General features: G+C 31.5%; 1 protein-coding gene across 2 annotated transcripts; it reads left to right on the top strand.

Moving 5' to 3' along the window:
* Window positions 1-8,394: 8,394 nt before the first annotated feature.
* LOC133202081 (calcitonin receptor-like) lies at window positions 8,395-23,380 on the top strand. Of its 2 annotated transcripts, none has more exons than XM_061337863.1 (12): window positions 8,395-8,990; window positions 15,339-15,452; window positions 16,649-16,758; window positions 17,088-17,188; window positions 18,616-18,742; window positions 19,015-19,168; window positions 19,418-19,484; window positions 19,746-19,809; window positions 19,962-20,041; window positions 20,989-21,127; window positions 21,306-21,426; window positions 23,003-23,160. In XM_061337863.1, exons 1-12 carry the CDS (start codon window positions 8,882-8,884, stop codon window positions 23,038-23,040), a joined length of 1,224 nt encoding a protein of 407 aa, XP_061193847.1. In that variant the 5' UTR covers window positions 8,395-8,881; the 3' UTR covers window positions 23,041-23,160. The 2 variants fall into 2 exon arrangements, with proteins under 2 accessions (XP_061193847.1, XP_061193845.1); XM_061337861.1 differs by having other exon boundaries at window positions 8,397-8,990; window positions 21,306-21,347; window positions 23,003-23,380.
* The last annotated feature ends 2,530 nt before the right edge of the window (window positions 23,381-25,910 follow it).

Raw genomic sequence — 25,910 nt, forward strand, 5'->3', positions numbered from 1 at the left:
CCTGTAAAACATCTGCATGTTGCACTGCAGATACCAAGTTCTTGCTAAACACAGGAAGACGTGGGCCTGAATATTCTAACTTAAACCCATTAATTAGACCCTCCCTTAAAAAGATGGCCGTGGACTCGTCAGGGTATTTATCCAAGTATTCCATCACTGCATTAGTTCTTATAGGGGAAACGCCCAGGTCCCAAAGGTCTTGCTTGTAGCCCAGGTTGCCTTTTGGCATAGGACTGGTATGGGGTTTGGAACTGCGGTTGCTGACCAGCTGGTCCATTTGCACGAAAGGCACGATTTAAGTTAAGGGAAGTCTGAGCAGATGCTGCTTGGGAACTTAAACAGAGCAATGCAGGGTGCATATCATTGCACTTAAGACAGCGATGTGTATATGTGCATTGAAGCCTGGTGCACTTGCCTTTGTAGTTGTAATCAAAGCACTTGTAATATGTAGATGCCCTTTGATTATTGTATGCTACAGAAGGTGACATATAAACAAGCCACAACTCATTGTCAATTACCCCCCAATTACCATTTGGGTTTATTGCCATGCGTAACCTGTACTGCTCATCATATGTGACCCAACCCTGCGATTTCTCAGCCCCTAATCTCACGTCGTGCAAGTACTTGAGCAATTGCTGCGTTTTATTGGGGTGTGCTGTTAGATAAATGCTAGCGAAAATCAGAAATGCGTCTGTCCATTTGTCAATTGATGTTATTTTGTTTGTGTTCTTTGGTTGTGCAATAATCTGACCCTGTGCATCCATTGATAAAGTTGAAACCTGTAATTTACTTGGGTCCCTTACCAAGAGAAGGACCAAATTAATATACTCCCCATTAGCAATCTTTTGTTTGGTCGAGTTGTCGACATGATAGCCTAATGACAATTGTGTTGAATTTGCCATAGAAGGTAAACTAGAATTTGGCAAAAACATATCTGGTTGCATGCAAGTATCATTACCAACTGTACCTTTAGAACTGGTAGCTACATCTATTGGAGCAATAGCGTTCATTTCCGGTTGAACTTGATTTGCAGAGCCCGAGACCATTGCTGTCTGTGGTTGTGTTACAGTTACGTTGGTAGATGGGGCTGTTTGAGAGGCTGTGGACAACACCAGTGAGGGAAGCTCTACATGAGCTGAAGTTCCGGGCACGTTGGTCGCTGGGGTTGCTTGAGGCTCCGAGACAGAGGCTAGGACTTGCCCGGGTTGAACCGTAGGCTCCGTTGTCTCCATCCGTGCTTTCTTAGCCCTCCTCCGTGTGGATATGATTGACTTGAATTTTGCTTTAGGCATTTTGCTCGAAAAACATAAATATAATTATTTGACAAAGACTATCCGAATTATTTCACAAAAAATTTCCCTACACGTGAAACTTTTAAATCGATCAAAAATCGATGCAGAAATTAGCCATCGATGCCTCAATTTGCTTTAAAACGCAGTTAAATAATCCTTAAACTTAATTTAAAAATCTTTCAACTTCTTACGACTAACAAATTCAAATAAAATTAAAAGCAATTTTTCTCCTGCAAATTTCGTGACTTTACCAATTTCTCGAATCTTCTAGAAAGGAAGTTGAAATACTTAATATTAGACTTTACCCCAACGGACTACAATTATCCGGACAGAATGACATTAATGAACCTAAATGGACTTAATTTATCCGGAATGGTCAAAATGATAGGGTCACTTCCATAAACTCACATATCCGAGACAAGAGCTCGTATATGTGGTGGTATATTCAACCACTTCCGTATCTTTTCGATAAAGTAATGAAATATTTGTAGTTTAATGTACAGGTACAAGCAATAATTTTGCATATAAAACTAGACACCAAAATTAAGACGCACACATCCACGGTAAGATCTACATGTCTGATCTGAACTCTGTCTAATGCAGCTACATAAAATGATTTTCACATACTGAATTGTTTACTGATTTTTCTGTTTACCCGGTCATGACAAGGAGCACACGGCGGGTGTGAGCGGTCGACAGGGGATGCTTACTCCTCCATGACACCTGATCCCGCCTCTTATGTTTTTGGAGGTCCGTGTTTGCTCTGCTCTCAATTAGTATTGTTTATATGGACTTAGAGCTCGAATACTGTTCGTTATCTCCATATTTCATTTGGCTTACAAACATATATTTTAAAACGATCCTTGGGTGCTCAAAGTCTTGTCTCCTAATTTTGTGACTTTTATAACATAAATATTATCAGGAACATTCACTACCATGTTTTATTAAATGTATAGGGTTATACTTTTTAGATTCAAAACTAACCTTAGAATGACGCTATAGCGATATTCCAATTCATAGTGTTCTTGTCTCTCGAGAAACACAACACATGACACATGCTTTATAAGTTTTCTTCCAAAAAAATGATTTGATTTTTTAAACTAATAAAACTAATAAACTAATAAAGAAGAAGCTTGAAATAAGATTTCATGATATGAATATTTGCTTGTCATAGTCTATCATTAGCTATAATGGTGTCTAACCCAACCGCAAAAACAACGAAAATTATTTTTCAACGAAGAATGATGAAACTACTGTATCCGTTTTGGCCGTGTCAACAAATAGCTTAGTCTATATAAGGATACAATATAGTCACATGCAATCAGCCACTGCATTTAAAATTTGATCATTATTCAAGAAGAATTGGCCCATACTGTAATACTTGTCTTATGATAGACTAAGGGTATTTGCGTATAAGAGGGTTTCTGTTAAATTTGTCTTTTTCGTCATTTTAAATTGGATATTAACTAAGCAAGTAATGTTTTTTAAAAGCATTCTAAATGAATATAAGTTGAAAGTTTTTGTCATATAACTGATGAGATTTGGTACAATTTTTAATTTTTTTGGAGACATGGGAATATCATTGCCCTATCATTGATGAGAGTACGATTAGGAAAGTGTGCGTAAAATATGAACAATATATACTCATACTAAACTACAAGTTAGTAATACTCTTATGAAATATGTCCGATAGAGTCGGGGTAGCAAAGTGGTAGGGCGTTCGCTTCGTGATAGGATTATCCGGGTTTAATTTAATCATCCTTACCGGCGCCGCGTCAAACATAAAACGTATAACATGTGAGGTAACTATTCCTTCGCCAAGCGCCCGGCATTAGACGTGAAAGTGCCCTCACTGCTCAACGGCCGTTAGAGGAGTACAGGTTTAAATTCGAAGCACTTCACCGGTACTGTACAGTGAAATGTATCTAATCCGGACACCACTGGTTCCAAAGAAATTGCCCGGATTAGACAACATTTCGGATTAAACAACATTTTATTGAAAGGGACCTAAAGTTTACATCATATTGGGTAAGATTTCGGAATACACAACATCTGGACTAGAGAAGTCTCACTGTATATGATGATGTCTCATATGAATGAACAATTCTCGCAAGGGACATAAAACAACAACCAACCAACCGACAGCCAATCAATCCGATAGAAATTAAACTGAAAGAAAATATTTCTATCTAGAACCCTTGACATTGACGCTTGCCTTATGTATTTAATCTATACGTAGTCTTTCATCTTGCAAAATGTGTAATAGATAAAGAGCTGATTTCAATGATTCAAGTAACATAAAAAGGTTAGCATCATATTTTATGAAATATCTAAAACAAAATAAGCCTAGAGAAATTGACGTTGGACTTCTTTGGTTCTCAGGTCAATACCTTTTTGTAAATGACTTTCACGGTAAAACTCCGACAATGAGATAATTGTTGTTTCTTATAACATCATTACGATAGGTCTAACAGCTTTCTTCGTCGATTCTCGGCAATAATCGATTAATATATAGAATTATCATGTCTAGGTCGTACGTACTTTTCTCTATAAGCTAGAATAATGCAAACATTAGTTTTTGAAAGCAGAACACTACCACAAAGTTCAATTTATTTCAAATAATGATTATAATTAGAAGAAAGTTTTACCTCTTAACGTTGCACTGTTTTTTTTTTTTCAAAAAAAAAACTGTTCTGGAATATTACTCTTTCTCTAAATAACTGATATGTTTGGCAAAAACAAGGTCGAGTCTTTTCTTCATTTTTTCCTGATAATCTGATGCATCCTTTGTTTAAATAAACAAGTATTACATATTATGATAGAGGAAATTTTTCAGTTCTTTTACCTTTTCTCTTAACAACTCATTGCTGTTAAACTATAATTGTACGAACATTTTCCATTCTTTATACGAGGGTTGTCCCAAAACGTCGTACACAGTATTTGTAACTTTGTAAACATTCAAGCAATACTAACCAACCAAATTTTGCATAGCCATAACTTATTCAATGTTCCTTAAGAAAGCGAATTCTTAAATGAATATCTTTTATAGTTAAAATATTATGACGATTATAGGAAGGCCGATATGGTCTGTCGGCGCACGAACAAATCCTGAATAATTTACGTATGTAACTATTCTAATTGCATTAGTTTCTCTGATAATATGTAAAACATCAAACTCAAATTCATGTCAGTGAAATCAAAAACAAAATCTTAGTATTATGTCAATTTTTCACATAAAAAACCTCAGAGACAGGAGATTGGTGTCGTAATTTTCAAAGTGTTGCTGGAATTCGGTTTGCTGAAAATGACGTCGTCAAAGGCTTTAAGGGTGCACGTGAATGCAATAAAATTGTTTCAAATGGGTTTGTACACTTCAGAGACTGAAAAAGATACATATTAAGTGACATAATACTATAACGCAAGTAGAAAAGTTGTTTTTAAATGGTATAAGAGATTCATAAACAGTTTTCACCTCCTAACCGAAAAAAGTTATACCTATAAGAAGTACTGTTTGTTAAATTCAGATGATCGAGGAACGTTATTGGTCACGATCAACGCCAATCTTTGTGTACTCTTACTACCTACAATGTAAGGCAACCTTTAGAAGACTTAAACTTGAACCTGATGATCAAAAAAAAAAAAAAAAAAAAAAAAAAAAAACTACGGACAATTGTGTATTTTAATGAGTTCCTCATTTAGAGTGGTTTTCCACATTGAAAAAATAACGAAACGTTCAAGAGACCCTTGCTAAGCACACAGGGAAGTACCTTAAAAATGATCAAGGCGTTGTGAGACTTAAGTGACGATTGCTTTCGTGCCTGGATGTACACTTATAGGCTTTATTTATTTTAACATTATTTTCTTATTAAATGTGTTACTAGCATGAAAAAATGTTGTTTTTTTAACATGATAAGAGAAAAAGTTTAGTTCAGCAAGGAGAAGCTAAATTGTTTTCTCTATCTACGACTTTTTAGGACAACCCTTGTATGTAAGAAGTAAGTAAATAGAACATGCAAGATTCCAGGAAAATAATATGCCCTATCACATCTATAAATAATTTAATAAAGGGGATAAGATGTTTTGTTTATCATTGATGATATAAATATACATTTAACCAAAAAACATGTATTTCAATACAGTTGCTTTTTTTGTTTACCAGTTGTGTTTCTTTGATATTTTCATGTTTCATATGAGGACGATAAAAGTGCTTGAGTTTCATGATACTAGAATCAAACGGGATGTGAAATGCAATACCAAAAGCTATGACTGCACGCAAATACAAACAATGAAAAGATATTAACATGCAGAAAAATATCCATTTCCGTCCGCTGAATTTTCCCGATTGTTGAGAGGTAAAGTAGTCAGGAAATCCACGACTTGTTCGCTAATCAACCTTGTAAATCAGCGAACAATAGTTCCAGCAGCCGTGCAAGCAATATGTGTGTAGATTAATACATTCAGCGATCGAAAGACGACGTGCGTTATTAGATGAGAGCACGACTATCGTAGTAATTCTGGCTATGCGAAAATGATGAGAGTAGATTGCTTCTTAATAGTAATTGATCTGCAGATCGCTGTACAGATAGAGGAATTGACTGCTTGAGTTTTCAATTTTGAGTGCAGAGGGTTGGGAGAACTACGAACGATAAAAAATCCTATCGAGAAATATTCTAGCAATGCTACCTTAATTTTTTTATATTGGATATCTTAAGAGGATTATTGTATTTATTTCGGATACCTGGTATGTTGAATACTTTCATTAAAAAAATCATAATCTACTCCTTTTGAAGATAAAGTTATAAATGTAGCCCTACTTTTTATTCAGTATCTCAAGCTCTGGAGATACGTCATGGTTGTGTTAATAAAGATTAATTAAATTTATATTAAAGTGCCAGCGTGAAGGAGACTCTGCAAAAAGGCAACACAGATAAGGATATTTCATGTTCCTATTAAAGAATTAAAATGTCATTACTTTCGCCGACCTCAGCTTACCTGGCATTAATTTAAGAAGAACTTTGTTTTACCGTTAATTATTCTTTAGTTACACTTATTATTGTTTCATTATGCTTGTTAATTAGCCATTATACTTGTTAATTAGCAAGCAAGACCTCGTACTGAGAAAAAAAATGAGCTTTTTGAGCTTTAAGTGAGCCCTCTTGATGAAAACACGTCTAGACGTTAAAGATTTCCATTCATGCAATTAATTGTTCAATATCAAATTGAAATACTTTTCACGAACTTCAACTTTGAATTTGATATATAAGTTCCAAAATTCAAAACTTTAACCTTTTTCCGGATACCTGGTAACTTTAACTTTATTTCGGATACCTGGTATGTTAAATACTTCCATTAAAAAATGTCTTAGATGTCTCAGATGTGACCGGTCGGCAGGGGATGCTCACTCCTACATAGCACCTGATCCCACCTCTGATGTCTCAGACGTCCTTGTTTGCTCTGCTACTATTTTGTAATGTTTAATGGACTTTTGAGCTCGAATACTGTTCATTATCTCCACATATTTCTTTGTTTATTCTTAAATTGATAATAATTTCGATATGATTTTTTACGATATATATTTTCTTTCAATGTCTAGAATTTCATTACGTTTAAGTACAAATTACCTTATTTCAAATACCCATATAAATATTCATGAAATATATTGATACTGCTACGCATATGAAAAACAAGCACTTCTCTCACACATTTTGAGTGCATATTTTTAACACATTACGTGAAGGAATTACATTTTTTCTTGTTCAGGAATTTTAGATTTGGTGTTTTCTGGAGACGGGATAATATGCGTTGCGTCTGAGGTTCAAATGGTATCAATAACAGCTTTAGACTGTTGCATGCAGTTTGTTCTTACCCAAAAAAGATCCAATTTCTGAAGATAAATTGGCAAACATGCAGACTGAGCATACGCTACACAAAAAGTAAAACAATGACATTAAGCATAAAAGTTCAAAAAAGTTTCTCATCAAAAAAAAAAAAAAAAAAAAAAAAAAAAAAAAAAAAAAAAATTCCAAAAATATAAAATAAAATCTAAAGTTATCCACACCAAAATATATTTTAAGATATATGGGAGAATGACTCTTAAATCAAACGTATATTTGTGATATTCTGTTAAATTTTACATTCATTTAAGTTATAGAATTTTTTGAGAATACATATATCCTTTTTGTGACTGCATTATGATTAAAAGAAATTGTCTTTAAAAATTTGTCTTATTTATGTTAACAGGATTCTGTCATATTCTTTTTAATGTTTATTTTTAATCTGGTAAACAGTTGTGAAATGCCATATTTTACATTACAATAAATTAAATCTGAGACCTGACAAAGATAAAAGATACAAGGTAAATTAAGGTAGGATCATGGTATTTAATGTATCTCCTTTCTTCTGTTGTTGCTTTTACCTTTTCATTATTATTATTCTCTTTCACTTTAAGACTGATCTTTTTTATTTCTGATAACCATAGCCAAAGCATAATTATGATTGATAGAGAATATTTGAAGCATCTGACGAAGTTGAGCTGTATATACACCATATTATCTCTTATGCGGTTACTAAACAATTAATCAATCAAAAATGCATGATACCTCAATATTCAGAAAATATGTAAGGACATTCTTTCAAAAGTTTAATTCTTTTTTTTTTTTTTTTTTTTTTTTTTGCATTGAATGTTAAAATGAATGTGAAAGTATATTTTTGAGGAGAATGCAAGAAGGATGGCTTTAAAAGAAAACTTAGTCAAGGTGATGTGATAAACATGACTTTTAGTAGTAATAAAGGTCATACAAACTGTTTCCATAGCATATTTTTGAAGTACCCTATGTCCGTAACCTATACATGTAAGTTGAGTACTGGAAAATTTTTCATTATATAGATAGAGAAAATAGAGGTTTCTTTATATGTTTATCCTTGAATAACCCATATCTTTGGCACTGGAAGGAATTTTAGCTAAATTTATATGCACACATATACTGAATTACGTGTAGATCCTAACTAAATTGTGGGAAAATGCACATTCAAACATAACATACCAGCAGTGACATTAAAATATTAAAAGTTTAAATGAGCAGTTGCTTTCTAACTTGATAGCTAAATTTGGGCCCGTGTGCGCATGTTTACCACCAACAGGACAATGGGTCAGAACTTATGCAACTCGGGTCCCTGCGATATGGAAGAACAGCGTGATGTATTTAACCCTCGATTCCAAAGCCAGGAATGAGAGAGCCTGTCAGCTGTATACAGACACAAGCGATGAGCTGTTATTTCCGATAAATAAATCCCAGGCGATAGGCAACAGGAACAAGGAATAAAGTAGAAGGATACTGGGAAAAAATATTTATTAAGATGATTTCAGACTGTTAAAGTATAGAGCCAGGACGTGGATGGAACATTGAATAAAAAAGGAAGGATTAATACTGTATAAATACATATGAATCGAATATAAAATAAAAGATTAATATTATTAAGCGGTGAAATTGACACGAAACTTTCACGACTTGTGAGGAGAAAAAAAATTGGACAACACTGAATGATCATAGGAAAAGAAGAATACTTTTTCCTATTAATGAACGTGGAAAATGGAGAAGAAGAGCATACTATTTGAAAATGATTATTTCAAAAAGATTCATGCTATATTTGAAGGGATTTGTTACGATGAAGTAATATCCAAACCTCCACCATCAGATGGTAAGTTAAAATTCAGCTGCAATTTTAGTATCATCTTAATTCTGAAGAATATGTTTTAAGTCTTAAATATAAGTAAGCTCAAGCTCAGGACCATAAACTGGGAACAGACTTAAGTCAAAATTTTGATTTTGAATATCTTGAGTTTTATTTAGCATAGAAATTTGCAGGTTTGTATTATATTCAAGTTCAAAACCATACTGAAAATTTTGTTTCAACATTAAAATAATTTTTAAAGTTATATTGATTTGAAATTTTGACTTAAGCCTATTCTCAGTTTATGGTCTTTGGGTTAGATCAGTCTTAACCAAGAACAAAAGTAATGAGATTGCTCCTTTTGTTTCTGAACCTATGAAAAAAAAATGGACTCAGGGTATGGCTAAATTTTTAAAACTCTACATTGACCCTCTCTGCATTTGAATCTAATCTCATTTTTGATATTAAAAAAATCTGATTTTGTCTGGAATTTTATTGAAAACTTTAAAAAAATGTATCAAAGAACTCCTTTAAGGTTGGTTTAAAAGTAAGATAAACTGTTCTCTCAGAATCAATAATTTATAATTATAGATCATTTTGATCCCAAACATGTCTTGCGTCTCGCATTGGTTAAAGCTTAAATCGTAATTAATTTTAATATTTTAAGTCCTGGAGGTCACATTAGGATGGAATTTACCTACAACTTGTGAAAGATAAATATATCACATGTCAATCTAAGATAAACCGTTATTCAGCAGCCCACGTAATACATAATTTCTGATCAATTCTAAGATACACTATAATTCACGTAATTTGGATTTTTTAATGTCGTAATTTACATACTTTGGTATTTCATTATCACTCTATCTTAGACTCTTGCCTTCAATAACATGACATGTAAAAAGTGTGTTTCTGACATGTCAGAAACATAGATTTTATTGTTTAAACCATTAAACAACATATGTCCTGCTGTCAGGTTTGGGAGGTGTTGAAATATTCCTTCAAAACATAATTGTGGAGCAATAAAATAATGACTTTAAGCAGATTTCTGGGCAGCAGAAAAAACTTTATGATACGCTTATTTGTAGAAGCTGGGCATCCCATTGTTACTTTTAGTAAAGTAAATCAGATACAAAATGATTAGGTTTGAAATTTTGTCATGTGTACGAAAAATAAATAAATATATATAATTTTACAAAATATGTCTCAAAAGATAGAAAAAAAAACGTTACAATTAAATCCAAGTTTTATTTTATTGGCATTAAGCGATTAGAACATTGTTTGTTGAAATTTCGACAAAAAAGCGATCTTTAAATTGATTTGGAAATACAGTTGAACTTCGGTATCTCGAACACGGATATCTCGAATACAATGGATATGTCGAAGTGATTGAAAAGTCCCAACACTTTTTTCTTTATTTTACCCTCAATATCTCGAACCTACGGTTAAGTTTTTTTTCTCGGCACATTCAAGTTCGAGATAACGAGGTTTGACTGTAATTGATACTTCTCTGAGAGTTTAATAATAATAGTTGTAGGGTAAATGTTTGGATGTGAGTCTAATTCCAAGTATCTTAACCCTGACCAGATACACAATAGTATGATGGAGATTTCATGTAGTATTCAGAACTACAATACTGACCTGACATATGCTAGTTTGGTGGACATACCATGTCATATCAAGATTAAGAATCTAAGCTAATTGGTTAACAGAGGTATAGAATGATAATGAACAAACTCCATACCTTCACCAAAGTGAAATAAAAACATTTGTTGTAAGTTAAGAATTATTTTCATTTTTTTTTTTTATTATTATTATTTTTTTGTTTTTGTTTTTGTTTTGTTTTTTTTTTTTCAAAAGGAACAATATGCCCTCATATAATAATTATGTTCAACGTTAACATCAAAACGAATGCAAAAGCATGGCGTGTCAATGTGGTCAAATACTTTGCTATGAAGCGATTGTTCTAGGCTTGACAAGTATTGAAACCAATTTGTTAAGTGGTATATAATATTAATAAAGATGATAAAGATAAAATGAGTACTTAAATTGTCATAGTTGAAAATATTAAGAAACTAAAAAATGAAGAATTGGAACTGAAAAAAAACAAGTAAATAAAACATGTAAATAAACAAATGAAAATTAAAATCTCGCTTAAAGATATTCTTTTCTTTCTTTCAAAGTAATTGTTAATTATGATAAACAAAATTAAACCTGTCATACTTATTACATGTAATAAAAGAAATCAAGTAAGAATTTAAACTATAAACACTCTTAATACAGTGAAATTTGACAAAATAATTATATTCATTAATGTACTCTAGTATTTTATTTTTGCGTTTTTCTCTTTCATTTCTTCTGTTAAAACCACCTGGTATATATCCATATAATAAATATATCCTCTTGTAAAGGAATCTACCAAAGTGGACAAAAATTCCTTCATAAAGCTGGAATCTTTCTTTTTTGTGCACTGATTAAGATGTTTTTAAAGGGTTTCTTAATCGTCCGAATCCAACTTTCATGATTCAAAAAGATGTGTATTTTTTTGTTGTTGGGCGCAATAATCATGCATTGGCAAAGTAAATTCCATAGCAGAAAACACCCTGTTTTCCTGGAGGAAAACTTAATGAGGATTATTTTTGATCCTGAAATAAACATTGATGTTAAATGTCGACGGAATTATTTTAAAAAAGCTAAAAAAAACTGAAACGAATTAATTTGTGTGGACAATGAAACAATCAAAACACAAAAACCTTTATTCTGAAAAAATCAAAATGAAGCATCTCAGTTTGCTTCGAATATGAACACCATTAGTTGTTAATTAGTATTCAAATACCGGTCTTGTAGCACATTTAATCTTTGACCGAGTCGTGAAACCAAAAATAGAAATTGAATACCAAGCAATCAAATGCACTGGCTGCATTGATACAGTGTTCTTGGTAATATACTGTATTGTCTGCTTTGCATGCGTAGTTGAACTTCGGTATCTCGAACACTGATATCTCGAATACCATGAATATGTAAAAGTGACTAGCAAGTCCCAACCACTTTTATTCATTACGTATTTCATCCTCAATATCTCAAATTCCTGGATATCTTAAGTTTTTCCCCTCGGTTCCATCGAGTTTGAGATAACGAGGTTTGTATGTACATCGCGTTTGCAATGTTTTTGAATGAGTGGAAAGAGATGAAGGTCCCTGAATGCAGATTTTTAATTTTGATATTTATAAAGTTTTACGTTGTATTGCAGCCAATAGCAAAAACTTTTGAATTTAGTGCAGCTTTAGATTTCTTTGAATGAATGTAACTAATGCAGAAGTTCTACGTGATACTTTTTTGAGGCCAAAAATTATATCGCACATACTTCAAAAGTAAATGAAAAAAACCCAGCTATTTATCAAAGAATCTTTTAATTGCAATCTTTTAAAATCTGTTTAGACTTGCAATCAAAATAAATCATTTTAATTTAAAATAAATCCTCGCTTCCTCGAAAATAGATTTAAACTCGCAGGAGAAAGAATGTGCACCCGACAACCCAAGCGTTTAATCCATTGCTGAATATTATTTTAATCATTCCTTTATATAATTATTTCGTATCTTATGAAGGACGCACCATGCCCTCATTTAGCCAGATGGGATGTCATGCTGATAAATATTTTGCCATAATAAACATTCAATCTTCAAAAAAGTGATTCGCCCGCTTCACATTGGAAGCCAATTTTGAACACTAAATGAATCTGAATAAATTAAAATTTTCTTTAAAAATATGGTCAAATCCTTTATTTTAAATACATTCTATACTAAATTATTTAGGTATTTTATAATAAAGGGTAGCATATACTTATCTGAGGAAAGCTTATAAAGCATTTTTATTATGTTCCGCTTAGAAAAAGTAGGCATATTAGTTTACACCTGTCGGTAGGTAGACGAAGTGATGTCCGGTCAATATCTTTAGAACACGGCTTGAGAGACAAAAACTCTGTATACTGGTACCCCATTAGTAGATGACCCTTATTATTTTGAAGGCACAAGGTCAACAGGCAAAGGTCAAACTCTGGACATAAAGAAATATTGTCCGATCAATGTTTTGAGAACCCTTTGCTAGACAGACAACAAATCTAGTACACTTGTACCACTTTAGGTGTAGATGACGCTGGGAAATATTCAAGTCAGATATTCTTAATTTTAACCTTATCCTTTACAATAATGCAGTATGGCGGCATATATATTCCTAAAACATTCTTTTTTTCAAATATTTAGAAACGTGTCTTGAAGACATCAATATTATGTAATTCTTACTATTCTATTTGATCATTTGTTCTATTAAAAAAAAAAGTTTAGGATTATTATGGCAAAAACTTTGGAAAATAAGGTTTTAATTACCAGTATTTGATTTTTCTTTCTTTATCTTCACCCCACCCCTTCTCGTCTTGATTTTAACTAATTTTTTTGTGTATAAATTCTATTTCTAGAGAACCATAACATGTATATGTAATACTAGTATTCTGTCTATCTGTCTGTTAACATTTTTTTCTCTAAAAAACTTATCCTACTACAGATTATTTACGTTTATAAGACTCGGTATATGTAAATAGACTTCATCATCATCCCCATTGTATGTTGCCATATGGCTACTAAAACACAATGTTTTCTTCTCTTCGTGTTCTTCCCTTAAATTTCCCATGAAAAGCTATTACACAATCCATCTTCATCGAGGAACATAATTCAGTTCGTCATGTTTGTGATATTGAGGAAATGAACCGCATTTTTTACTTACATTTAAAATAATCAAAAAAATTCTTTCAAAATGGTATTCCTCCTGCAGTTTCAATTCGATTTGAATTAAATTTAGATTTAGTGGAATAAATGATGCAAATAAGAAAAGAAACAGTTTACACATTTTTGTAATGAAAAGGGGTGAAGATAACGAAAAGTTATCGATCTCATAAGAACTTCAAGCAATACAAATCTATGAAAAGGGCATAAACACGAACCCCTGGAAATTCCTGAGGTGGAATCAGGTGCTTAGAAGGAGTAAGCATCCCCTTGACCTTTTCACACCCCGCCGTGAGCCCAATGTATTGATCAGGTAGACGGAACAAAGTTTAACATGTAAATGTTATTTTTCCTATTTCAAAATCTTCAATAGGACTCCTTATGAAAGTTGCTAAAAAACATGGTTCGATGGAAATTCACATTTTTAAGAAATGAAGAACATTTTCTTTTTCAAAAAAATTAAAGAAATAAAAATAAATAAAATACGTCAATACCTCAAAAACAACTGGATGAAAAAAAGAAGAAAATTTCAAGGGTCTCTTAATATATAGATGTTTTTCATTAAAATCTAACTTCTTATCAAGGGCGTGTTCTATGAAGTAAAAAAAAATCTTGCTGATATATTTAATTCTTATATTATTTATTTCTCTTTTCAAGACAAGTTTTAAAAATTGACCTTTATGTTCATACCAATTATGCCATTATTTACACACTAAATTATCTACGATCATGACAAGGAGCACACGGCGGATGTGACCGGTCGGTAGGGGATGCTTACTCCTCCATGACACCTGATCACACCTCTGATGTTTTTGGAGGTCCGATTCGCTCTGCTGCCCATTTGTTTTGTTTAAATGGACTTTTAGCTTGAATACTGTTCGTTATCTCCATATTTCACTTTAATCATATTTTGATAAGTTCAAATAGGAAAAAAAATTATATTATTATATATTAGCTCAACTGAACTTTTCTGTCTATCTATCTATTGTATCTGTCTGTCTGTAATGATTTCTCCAATTTCAAATTCTTCAACTGGATTCCTTATGAAAATTGCTAAAAAGCATTGTTAGATGAAAATTCATATGTTTAATAAATGAAGAACATTTTCTTTTTCAAACAAAAATAAAGAAACAAAAATAAATAAAACACATCAATACCTGAAAAAAAAAGTGGATGAGAAAACAATTCTTAATAACTTTTTCATTTTGAACTTTGTTTAAATTTGCATGTAATGCATTAAAGAGACACAGTAAATCATTTACAGTAAGCTTGAAAAAGAAGAATGAAACTTTCGCAAGGCACATGACTTTTAAATTTTCTTTAAATAAGAGTCATAAGACGTTGACAAAGAAGTTAACAAAAATGCAGTTGACTCAACCTTTGTTTTTCAGGATCTTTTATATTTTACTTTTTAATTGCTTTAGAGTCCAGGCTGCAACTTTGCTATACTCAAAGTTTGAATAAATCTTTTGATTTATTAATAAATATTTAAAAAAATAAATATTAATATGGTTGACTTATCATAACTGTAAAAATATAACGAATCAGTCTTATCCACAGTTAACGATCACTTCACAATTCATAGCCTTTTCTTTTCAGGTAAGTTGTATTGTTCCCCCAAACATGATGATTTTCTGGGATGTTGGAATTACACAGAAGCAGGAACAACGGCATCCATTCCTTGTCCGGAACTCCCCGGATTTCATAAAACACGTCAGTTATCTTTTTTAAAAGTATTATTTACATGTTTATTGCAAGGTGTTCACAATGCAAAGATTATTATTTAATTTAATTACATTTTCAATGTAAGGTATTTACAGAAGCACAGAGCTACCGTTATACGTAATACAAAGATTATGAAATGGTTTTTATCACAGAAAATTATTAAATTTTCAAAAATAGGATCGAACTGCCTTATTTATTTTCACAGTTATAATAGTTGTGATAAAATGAAATATTGTTAGCTTATGATAAGCTTTTTACATACCCTCTATAGATATTATGAAATTATGTAGAGTAATACCTAAATTTGAATAGTTTTCAACCTGATTTGTGGTAAAAATCCCGTTTCCTATGATCTGTTTGATTAGTATGCTATGCGAAACCTTCACAAACCTTGGAACATAAAATATAAGAGCACTCTCCATACATCACATGCATGATTAAATCTCTTTCTGTGGTTAATTGGCCAATTTGCTCACACACTTGTAAACAGCAGAAAACTGAATGAAACCATGTTAGAAGCCTTTAATACAAAACATTTATCGCATTCAACTCTTAATATAGATGTGCCCGTAAAGTTACTTTGATAATACATGAAGCTCGTCTATATTTACATCTATATTTATTATCGAATTGTAATAAAGATGATCTATTTGACAATATGTCCTGTAGTGTAGACAGTTGAATGTAGTCCACTATCAGATTTATTAGCAAAGAGAAAGCTGGCATTCAATTTATGAAAAACCTTCTTCAATAAATCCCATTTTACTGCTACATTGACGATAATTTAGATGGGATATTTTATCAGCCAATTATCACTTCTGAGATGCTTATCTATAAATTTTCGTCAAATCAGCAAACCTAAAAGGCGGAAGCATTTGAGCATAATTAGCAGAATTAAGTTACATTTAATGGAATTGATTATGAATCTAAATTACAATTAATAATGATAATTCATTCGATCAGAGTGCAGGGCTAATATCAATACAATAAAAAAATGAAACATAATATGGTTGTCGTGCAGTCTTTAAAAAACTGCATACGTATTTAACATTCTGAGTAACATTTTGTAAAACTTACTGTATTGACACACAACAAAATTGGTTGCAAGTTTCACATAGAATTGAAAACTAATATATTAAATCCTTCGGTCGCCAAAACATTCATTCATCTTTTTCCAACAACAGAAAATGTTTATTTCGACTGCACTGACAACGGAACGTGGTACGTCAACCCTAGTACAGGTAGAGAATACGCAGACTATTCCAGGTGTAGAAACTACGAAAATGCCGTAAAGGTATGGCATTCATTAACGTTTAGAAAGAAATCTATAGATAAAACACGATTATATTGAGTGTTTAGCAAGTTGCAGATATTTCGAGAAACTAAACGTAAGAATGTAAATTCACTTATTTTGTGGGATCAAATTTTCGTGATACAAACGTGATACGGTAGTAAAACTTTTTATCATTTAGTGAATTTGTGTTTTTTCTTCACACCACACTACGAAAACACCTAAAATTCAACCCCAAGAAAGATCTGCGATTTCATAGTTCGTGGTTTTTAAAACATTTTTTTTTTAAATTGAAACTATTTATTGTCTTCTTCCATAATTGATTTTTACAGGAGTTGGAAGAAGATCTTATTCACATCTACCTGACCATTGCCTTATTTTGTCTCTCTTTAGTCTTGGTCTCCATTTCTCTCATCATATTCTTCAAATTCAGGTAAATATTATTAATTAATAATTCAGAACGTTTTCAAAAATAACTAAAAAAGCAACAAGTAGAAAACAAACCAAAAAATACTTAAAGAAAAAGAGACCAGTCGGCAGGGGTTGTTCACTCCTCTATGGCACCTGGATCATCCATGTCTTCAGATGTCCGTGTTTGCTCTGCTCACAAGAATTTATTGGATTTTTGAGGATGATTACTGTTGGGCATCTTCACATTTCATTTAAAAAAATATAAAGAAAAATAGAATTTGATCACTCCTAGTGTATCATCTAAAAAGACTAAACAATTGTTTCTTAGAAGACGTTTTGCCTCTGTTAATTATTTTTGTCCTTGAAATCGATAAAGCTTTAATATCTTTGAAGAGAAGTGTCTGACTTTAACCATACATGTTCACCGGGGATTTCAGTAAAGCTCAGTTTTGTATTTAAAGGGATGACTTTTCACTTTTATAACCACAAAGTTAAACATTTTTCTTTTCCAATCAGATAATGGTGCTTCTCTTGGATTTTTTCCCTGATACTTATCGAGATAAATAATTAGATTACAGAGGTCTTCCTTTCACAGCATTATTCGATTTTTTTTAGTTGTTAATGAAACCATAATAAAATTAATAAAAGTATAGTAAAATTAGGGAAATTCAGAGTAACGTTTAACAGTACAGACACTACTTTGAAAAAAAAAAACCCGGGTTTTTCATTGTTTCATTGTCCTTGCCAACTTGTTTAAGATGCTCTATGAATTAAATGATATATTTTAGACTGAACCGGCAAATCATAAGAAAAAGAAAATACCAATTTGAAATAAGCCTTCTTTCCAGTGTTACATTTATCTTTATTATATCTCCTGATTGAAAAGCGAGGTGTCTATAGTGATGAGGTGTCCGTCCGTCTGTCCGTCAGTCTGTTACGCTTTGGGATACACATCTCATATCCGCAACTCCTATTATACCACTGAATAAAACTTAATGAGAATCTTTGTTAAATACATGTAGTGCCATTGCGACCTCCTATTTTACTTTTTGATTGAACACGTATTTCGGGTTTTCCATACCAAAATATAAATACTGCCATTCGTTCTATAACATTCAAGGGTACCCATCGCTTATCCGCAACTTCTCCTATATCACTGAATAAAATTTAATGATACTTTCACAGAATCTTTAATACATTGTGCCATTGTGCATCTCTTATTTTACTTTTTGATCGCACAATTATTTCGGGTCTCCTACAGCAAAACATGGACTTTGCCATTTTTAACATATGGGAGGTGGAGGGTATTATTTTGTGAGCTCAGTCCTCACAGTACCTCTAGTTTTACATTACGTTCCACTTTTCTATATTTTTTTTTTTGGTATATTCCCTATATCGACTGTTTTTTCATAGTGATATATATATTACATATTTCTTGTATTTTTTCAGACAGTTACGATGTGACAGAATTACGATTCACAAGAATTTGTTTATTTCCTATCTGCTTACGGATCTGATTTATCTTGTTTATCTTTCTGTTGTACATTTTATGGAAGAAGTCGTTTTGCATAACCCGGTATGTTCTATCTTCGTAAAAAATACATGTAGCATTTTTTTAACATTAATTCCTACATTTTAGATGAACTAACTCTCAGTAATCATAAATGTTCAATGTTTTGTACTTTGGATCAATAGGGAGCAGAATAAATTAATTACTTTTATAATCATTGACATCTGTGATGTTATTACTTATGAAACATCATTTTTCTGGATAACTAACACCATTCAATAAATTGTAATTACTATTATCCCTGATTAAAATGATAATTATTGACACACTATTTCTAGGTTTGGTGTCAAATTCTCCACGTTGTCACGCAATATGCAATCGTTTGCAACTTTGCCTGGATGTTCTGTGAAGGACTATATCTCCACACTGTAATAATGAGCGCATTCACATCCGGAAAATCTGTCATTATTGCATGTCTAATTATTGGTTGGTGTAAGTATCATGCATTGAGATTTTTCTTTTTATTATTTTCAGAAATCGTTGTGATTCGACTTTGATTTTATGAAAGAGATTGATATTTTTATAATCCTTTGATAAAACCTCAATAATGATGCATGTTGCACCTGAAGACACCTTTCGGGATTGTAGACTTTTTAATAAAAAAGAAAAGATCAATAAACAAATGGATAATTGTCTGTTATAATTCACTTCAGACATTTATATGCTTATAATCATTTTTAGGTGTTCCACTTGTGTTAACAATAACATATGCAGCAGTCAGAGCTTCAATGAATGATAACACGATTGCGTATGTATAACAACCAATCCTCTACCGATAACATGATTAAGCATATGTATTATATCTTAACTAGAGCGTATATAGTAGAACCAATTACAATAGAGAGTTTTATAATGAATATTCGGAAAATAGTACAGTAACTTATGTATCATAATTAAATTTTCAATCTAGAATATCTGCTATCAGCATCTATTCTTACCTAGGAAATTCATAACAACTAGGAAATGGTTGCACATTTTCATTAAATAGAAATGATTGTTTATGTTTCAGGTGTTGGAGCGGCGAAAGCAGTTACCTATGGATAATGTACGCACCAGTAGTATTATCTATGTCGGTAAGGTTTGTTTATGTCAAGTAGAAAAGAATTAATTTCTTCTTTTGATTTGTCATCATTGTTGAACAGCTGATTTCTATAAAGTTTTCACGAGACTGGTAAATGAAGCAAAATGAAATGTATATAAAAATCACTCTTTGAATTATTTTTAGATCAACGTGGTCTTTGTGGTTAATATTATGCGCCTTTTGATAACAAAACTTAGACAAATACCGGAAGTCGCCCAGACTCGGTAAGTGTGGAAATTGTTTTGCAAACTCTTTTTCGTTTCTAATAGGAATAATTACTTAAACTTGTGTTTTCAGATTATACATCTGCTAAATTTGTACAACTTTGATTTACATTGTGTAAACTAATGAAAAACGTACTATGAATTGTGAAGAAAACAAACAGTTGTCATCATTCTCCAAAATCCATTTAAACAATAAAAATTATGAGAAGAGCCAACAAAGACCTTTGAAAATAGGGGCAGGATCAGGTGCATGGAGGAGTAGGAATTCCTTGTCAACCAGTCACACATGTGACATTTGATCCTTGTCATATTCGGGTAAATGGGAAAAATAGTTGACAATCCATTTGGAAAAATGGCCTAACAGTATGTTTGAAAGACGTAAATCAACATCGACTTTGGTATAAGATTTTTTTCTCCTTTACACTTTCAAAGTTTTAACAAAACTGAAGGCTTTATAGAATCTTTTTCCAATAGCTTTATGGAAACCCTATATCATATCATCCAAAATATAAATATAATCTGAACATTTTAAGGAAAAAACTTTGTTGAGATTTATTACAGACGTAAAATATTTGTCTTCATCATAAAAAATAAATTGTACCGATTAAGGAATAAATGAGGCATGTTCAGGAAAACTATCCTGCTAATAAATCCCCATTGATGACTTTCCTATACACCAAAACCTAAATAACATCCTTTATCATCATTGACCGCAAATAATAAATCTTATTATCAGAATTAATAACTTAATAAAGGATCCGTAATTGTCTTCATGCAAATAATGTAAATAAAGTTCCATTTTCGCAAAATATTTCTCTACTACTGTGAACCAGATATGACCTTGATCAATATTTCGTGAACAAAAATAATGACATTGCTCATAACTAATACAATTGCATTAAAGTACACGTGAATGTATTTTTTGTGTGTGTTTGTTATCTTAACAGGAAGGGAGTTCGTGCTACCGCCATTTTGATTCCATTGCTAGGACTACAATTTCTTATTTTTATCAAGCGTCCAGAGGATAAAGATTCAATATTGTCAGTAGTATATCATTACGTACTGGCTATATTTGTGCCGTTACAGGTACTAAACCATTGAATTTATGTAAAATCTGCGTGTTACTTAAAATATTATATTTTTTAAATTTTATTTCTTGGGAAATATATCTTAACTTTTTGTATAATTGAAATATAACATAAATTCAGTATCGTATATTGTTGCTACGGAAGATTGTACTAGAATTACATATTTCTCTTTTCAGGGTGCGTTCGTATCCATAATGTACTGTTTCTGCAATGGAGAGGTGCGTAAGTTAAAGAACTCGTATCAACTCTCGACCATTAGTACATTTCGAATGAGCCGATTATTATCAAAACGCGCAGGTGAATAGAATGTTTATTCACACACACAACGTGATGTCGTGGTGAAGCGTCTTTGTCACACTGACGTATTAACTTTAAAGCACATTCATATTTCATTTGATGTTATTGTAGCTAGTATTTTTATATTGTCAAAATTCCATCTACTAATAATTACAGCGGCGGATCATCATATTATAAAACAAAAATGACGTCGTTGCCTCAATATTAACATACGCAACTGGTAAAAAACAATTTCCGGATTATAAATAAAATATAAAAATGAAATATACTTACTACTTTGTGTTGCCCCTATTGATCTTCTTTTCTAGTTTTTTCGCTGTGGAAATTTTTTGTGTAGATTCCAAATATAGTGAATTGGGATGTTGGTTCATATTTTTCTTATTTCTAGTTTGAAATCGGCTGTGTTATTAATTTAGCTTTGCATTGTCTCAGCTGATTTTTAAACAATAAGCAGAAATTTACGAAAGCATCTATCTGGGCATGGGTCAACCAGAACATTCCATGATATTATTTTCAGCTTTACAATTAGCACAGTCCTTGTCCGATGCACTACATTATCTTCATAAAAATAGTTATTTAAGGGGGAAAAGGCTGGACAGCAATTGGCCAAAGTTTTTCGATAATTATCTTCATGTAATTAAATGCATGAATATTACCATTGACAAAAGTCAGAGTACCTACATCAACTTTGCCCTCTAGCCCATGCTACTCATTGTTTAAGCTAGTTACATCTGGTAATTTTTAAATAAAACACTCTGTAGTAATTTTTTCTTAACAAACTTTTTTCGGAATGACTTTTGGATTTTTTTTTCATTGAACTAGTTTAATGTATGAGTTATTTCTTCAAAGCTTGACATTATGTGTTTTACCAACCTCAACATTGATAGTTCTTCCACGCTGAGTTTTTTCTCTCCCCTTCTCAGTTAGTTCTTAATCATACCCTTTTCCGTATACTGAGTATCGGTTTCTCAAAGCAACTTGTGTACATCAGTGCTTATTCCACTTTGAAAATCTTGGTTTATACTTGTTAATTTATTTTTAGTTCTTCCCATATTCGAATTATATGACGTACTTAATTGCGTCACAAAACATGATTCGTCATAAATTACATATTATGACGCCATTGTATCCGGTCATGTGCTCCTTTTATATGAATATTCATACTGAGAGAGTCAAGGGTAAATGAAAGTGTTTATAATATTATGATCCTCCTCTGTATTTTGTATTTACAATGTTTGTACCTTTTATACACGTTAGTAATTCTTGATAATTATTTTTATCGGAGCGAAAAGAAGCTGGCCTCTGGAAATAATTCCTCCTTCAATTTTTTTTTTAATTTCAATGCTTGAAAACATGAAGAAAAGGAATTTAATTTAAGTTAAACACAGGCATTTGCATGCATTTATGTTCATAGTACATGTATAAATAAATAATGGTGTTGGGAATTAAATTCATACTTTTTTCAGAACAGCAAATAAGACATCCAATAATAAATGTTATTTAATCTCTTCCCTTATAAGCTTGACTTGTAAAAAAGACAGAACTATTTGTACACAATTTACAATTTCTTTTTAAGGTTCATTCACTACTAAAACGAAAATGGAGTCAACATAGAGCGATGTTGCCATGGAAACAGAAGCGCACACAGTCTACCATGGTGTCAAATACAACATATACCTTAGTTGATCAGATGTCACAGGTCCAGACGTCTGTTACTTAATTAAATAGATCAAACGAAAGCCGTGCTTAATTAATATTGATTATTAACCGATCCCCTAACAGAGGAAACGAAGTCTGTGAGCAGAGAAAAAAATATCAATTCATGTATTTATAAATAAAAATGTCATGTACATCAAATTCGATAGATTCGATTATCAATTTCCAATTTAACTCTGTATGGAAATACTTCTTAATGGAAACGATTCACTGCTCATTCCTCTGAATCTACAGAATGAAAATAAAGTTTATGTGAAAATGAAGTCGTGATTTATCTGTGCTTGCTTGTGGTATACATTGTACTACATGGAAATGAAAATTGAAGATAACAAACAATTAATGATCATTCTCAGAGGTCCTTTATATGAAATGTGAAAATAACGAATAGTAATCAATCTCAAAAGTCCATTGAAATAATGCAAATTATGAGCAGAGACAAAACAGACCTCTGAAAATAGAGCTGGGGTCAGGTGCTAGGAAGGAGTAAGCATTCCCTGATCAATAATATACTTTATTATATATATATATATATATATATATATATATATATATATATATATATATATATATATATATATATATATATATATATATATATATATGTTCAATATTCTGTGTGTATAAATAAATTATGGATGTGGTTATTTCGAAAATATTTGAGTGGTTCATTACCAACTTACACTGTTGCTTTTGTGCAAAGGTTTTCATCGACTCTGAGTCGATATTTTTTTTCAATGTTTCGTTTTTTAAATTAAGCATATATGTTAAATCATAACCCTTTTGAAATACTGGCATAAATTTAACTGACTTGAAACCAGCAGATCTTGTAGGGGATGCTTACTCCTCTAGGCATCTGATCCAACCTCTGGAATTTTCGGGGGTTTGTGTTTTATGCCCAGTTTGCAGGTTTGTATTCTTTGTAGTTTTTTTCTTGTTTGTTTAGATTGATCACTTTTCGTTTTCCTCATCTTTTTTTTTTTGTATTATCCCAAATCACTTTTTGTATTATCCCAAATCACTTTTTAAGGTTTTAAGCTATGATTTTATAATATTAAAGGAAGAGTCAAATAAATAAAAAAGTTCTCTTCTGAATATTGTTGCAAAAGAATTCGCACATAATCACAGTTTTGTGTTCTGCAAGAAAACTTCTGTCTAGAAAATGGCAGGCAATATAATGTCAAGAAATCAAATCTGAACGCTGCTCCTATATATTAGGTCCAATCCTCGTTATTGCTTAAAAAATTAATCTCAATATTTCTTTTTTATTTTATAGCTGCACCATCATCAAAAGGTTATTACACAGTTGACTAAGGCGCGAGCTCACAAAAATAAATATATATATAGATAAGAAAATACAGCAACTAAGGACCAAAGTTAGGTTATTTTGTATATTTTGCAGGTCCTAATATACTCAGAAAAACTAAATTAAGACATAACGATGAATGTGGAGAATCACAGAGACTTTTCACCCTTCCGTAATAATACATATTTCATTAATCCTATTGTTAAACTCTTAGGAATCAAAAGACTAAACAAACCATGTCTTAAAACCTTTTTGCTAGTTTATCATATATTTTAAGTCAACTGTTCAGTTTCTTAGATCTAATTGTTATTTGTTGTGTACTTTGCAAAAGAAAACTTAATTTGCATTCTTGTTTTCGTCAGTCATGTTCATAAGAGTTTCTGAAATCAACTGTAATACGAAATATGAACATCCGCAATGAATTGAATCTCGAAACTAGGAAGAAAGTTTTCTGGGATTTGAGATATCTTTGTAGGCTTTTTTTAGTCACAATTATACGGAATGACTTTGCAAGCTTCATTAAATATATACAATATGTACATGCATATCTAAATTTGGAATTTGACTTTGGAATCATTTGATGACATCATTAGATAACTGGATTTGATTATAATTTGACATCAATTTCATATTTTAATGAGCTTAATATTAATTATTCTTACTGTAGTTTTCACTTTTTCTGCAAATTCCATTTACAAGTGAACAACTAACAAGCGTTCCTACGTAAAAGAGGCTCCTAAATATGACAACTTGATTTTCTCTACCAAACAGTGCTCAAATTATAAAAAAAAAAGTGTATAATATTGGCTCTTATTTCATGACAAAACACGTTTTCTTGGTTTTGACGTAATGAAAAGGATACTTCTTTGATAGGAAATTAAATTGGGTTTTTCATAATGTCTTCCTACACGTAGTCGCTATCAAAGGAACGGGTTACCAATAATTTTTTTAACAGATCCATGTCAACTTATTCTATTTTCAATGATATTTAAAAAAAGAAATACAGATCTATTTCTTACGTTAGAAATATGTAACATTCTAATTTACATTGGCAATAGCTGGCATTGAAAACTCAATATATTAGTTGCAAATTAAAAATTTATATATTAACAGTGATAAATTGAGGCTTTAATCTACAAGCCATCTGTTTTATTAACCATAGATCATCTTGGCACAACGTAGTGCATACTTGTTTTAAGTTAGATTATTTTCAACAACTGTTATTTTTTACAATGATTGTAATATGAATTATGATATTATAAGTAAAATTTAATATACAGTCAAATAGGGTGTATTTCAGTGACTAACTCTTGACAAAATAAAGTAAATTGTTACAGTTTGTCAAGATAGGGCATAAGCTAAATATTATGTCTTTCCATCATAGCGAGAATTTGTGTCAACATATTTCTTATAAAAAATGTCAAGCAAAAAAAAAAAAAAATTATTTAACAAGTTCTTTGGTGTG

Source organism: Saccostrea echinata, unplaced genomic scaffold (assembly GCF_033153115.1).
Source record: "Saccostrea echinata isolate AGI-Se365-2 ecotype Australia unplaced genomic scaffold, CSIRO_AGI_Sech_v1 ptg000046l, whole genome shotgun sequence".
Lineage (NCBI taxonomy): Eukaryota > Metazoa > Mollusca > Bivalvia > Ostreida > Ostreidae > Saccostrea > Saccostrea echinata.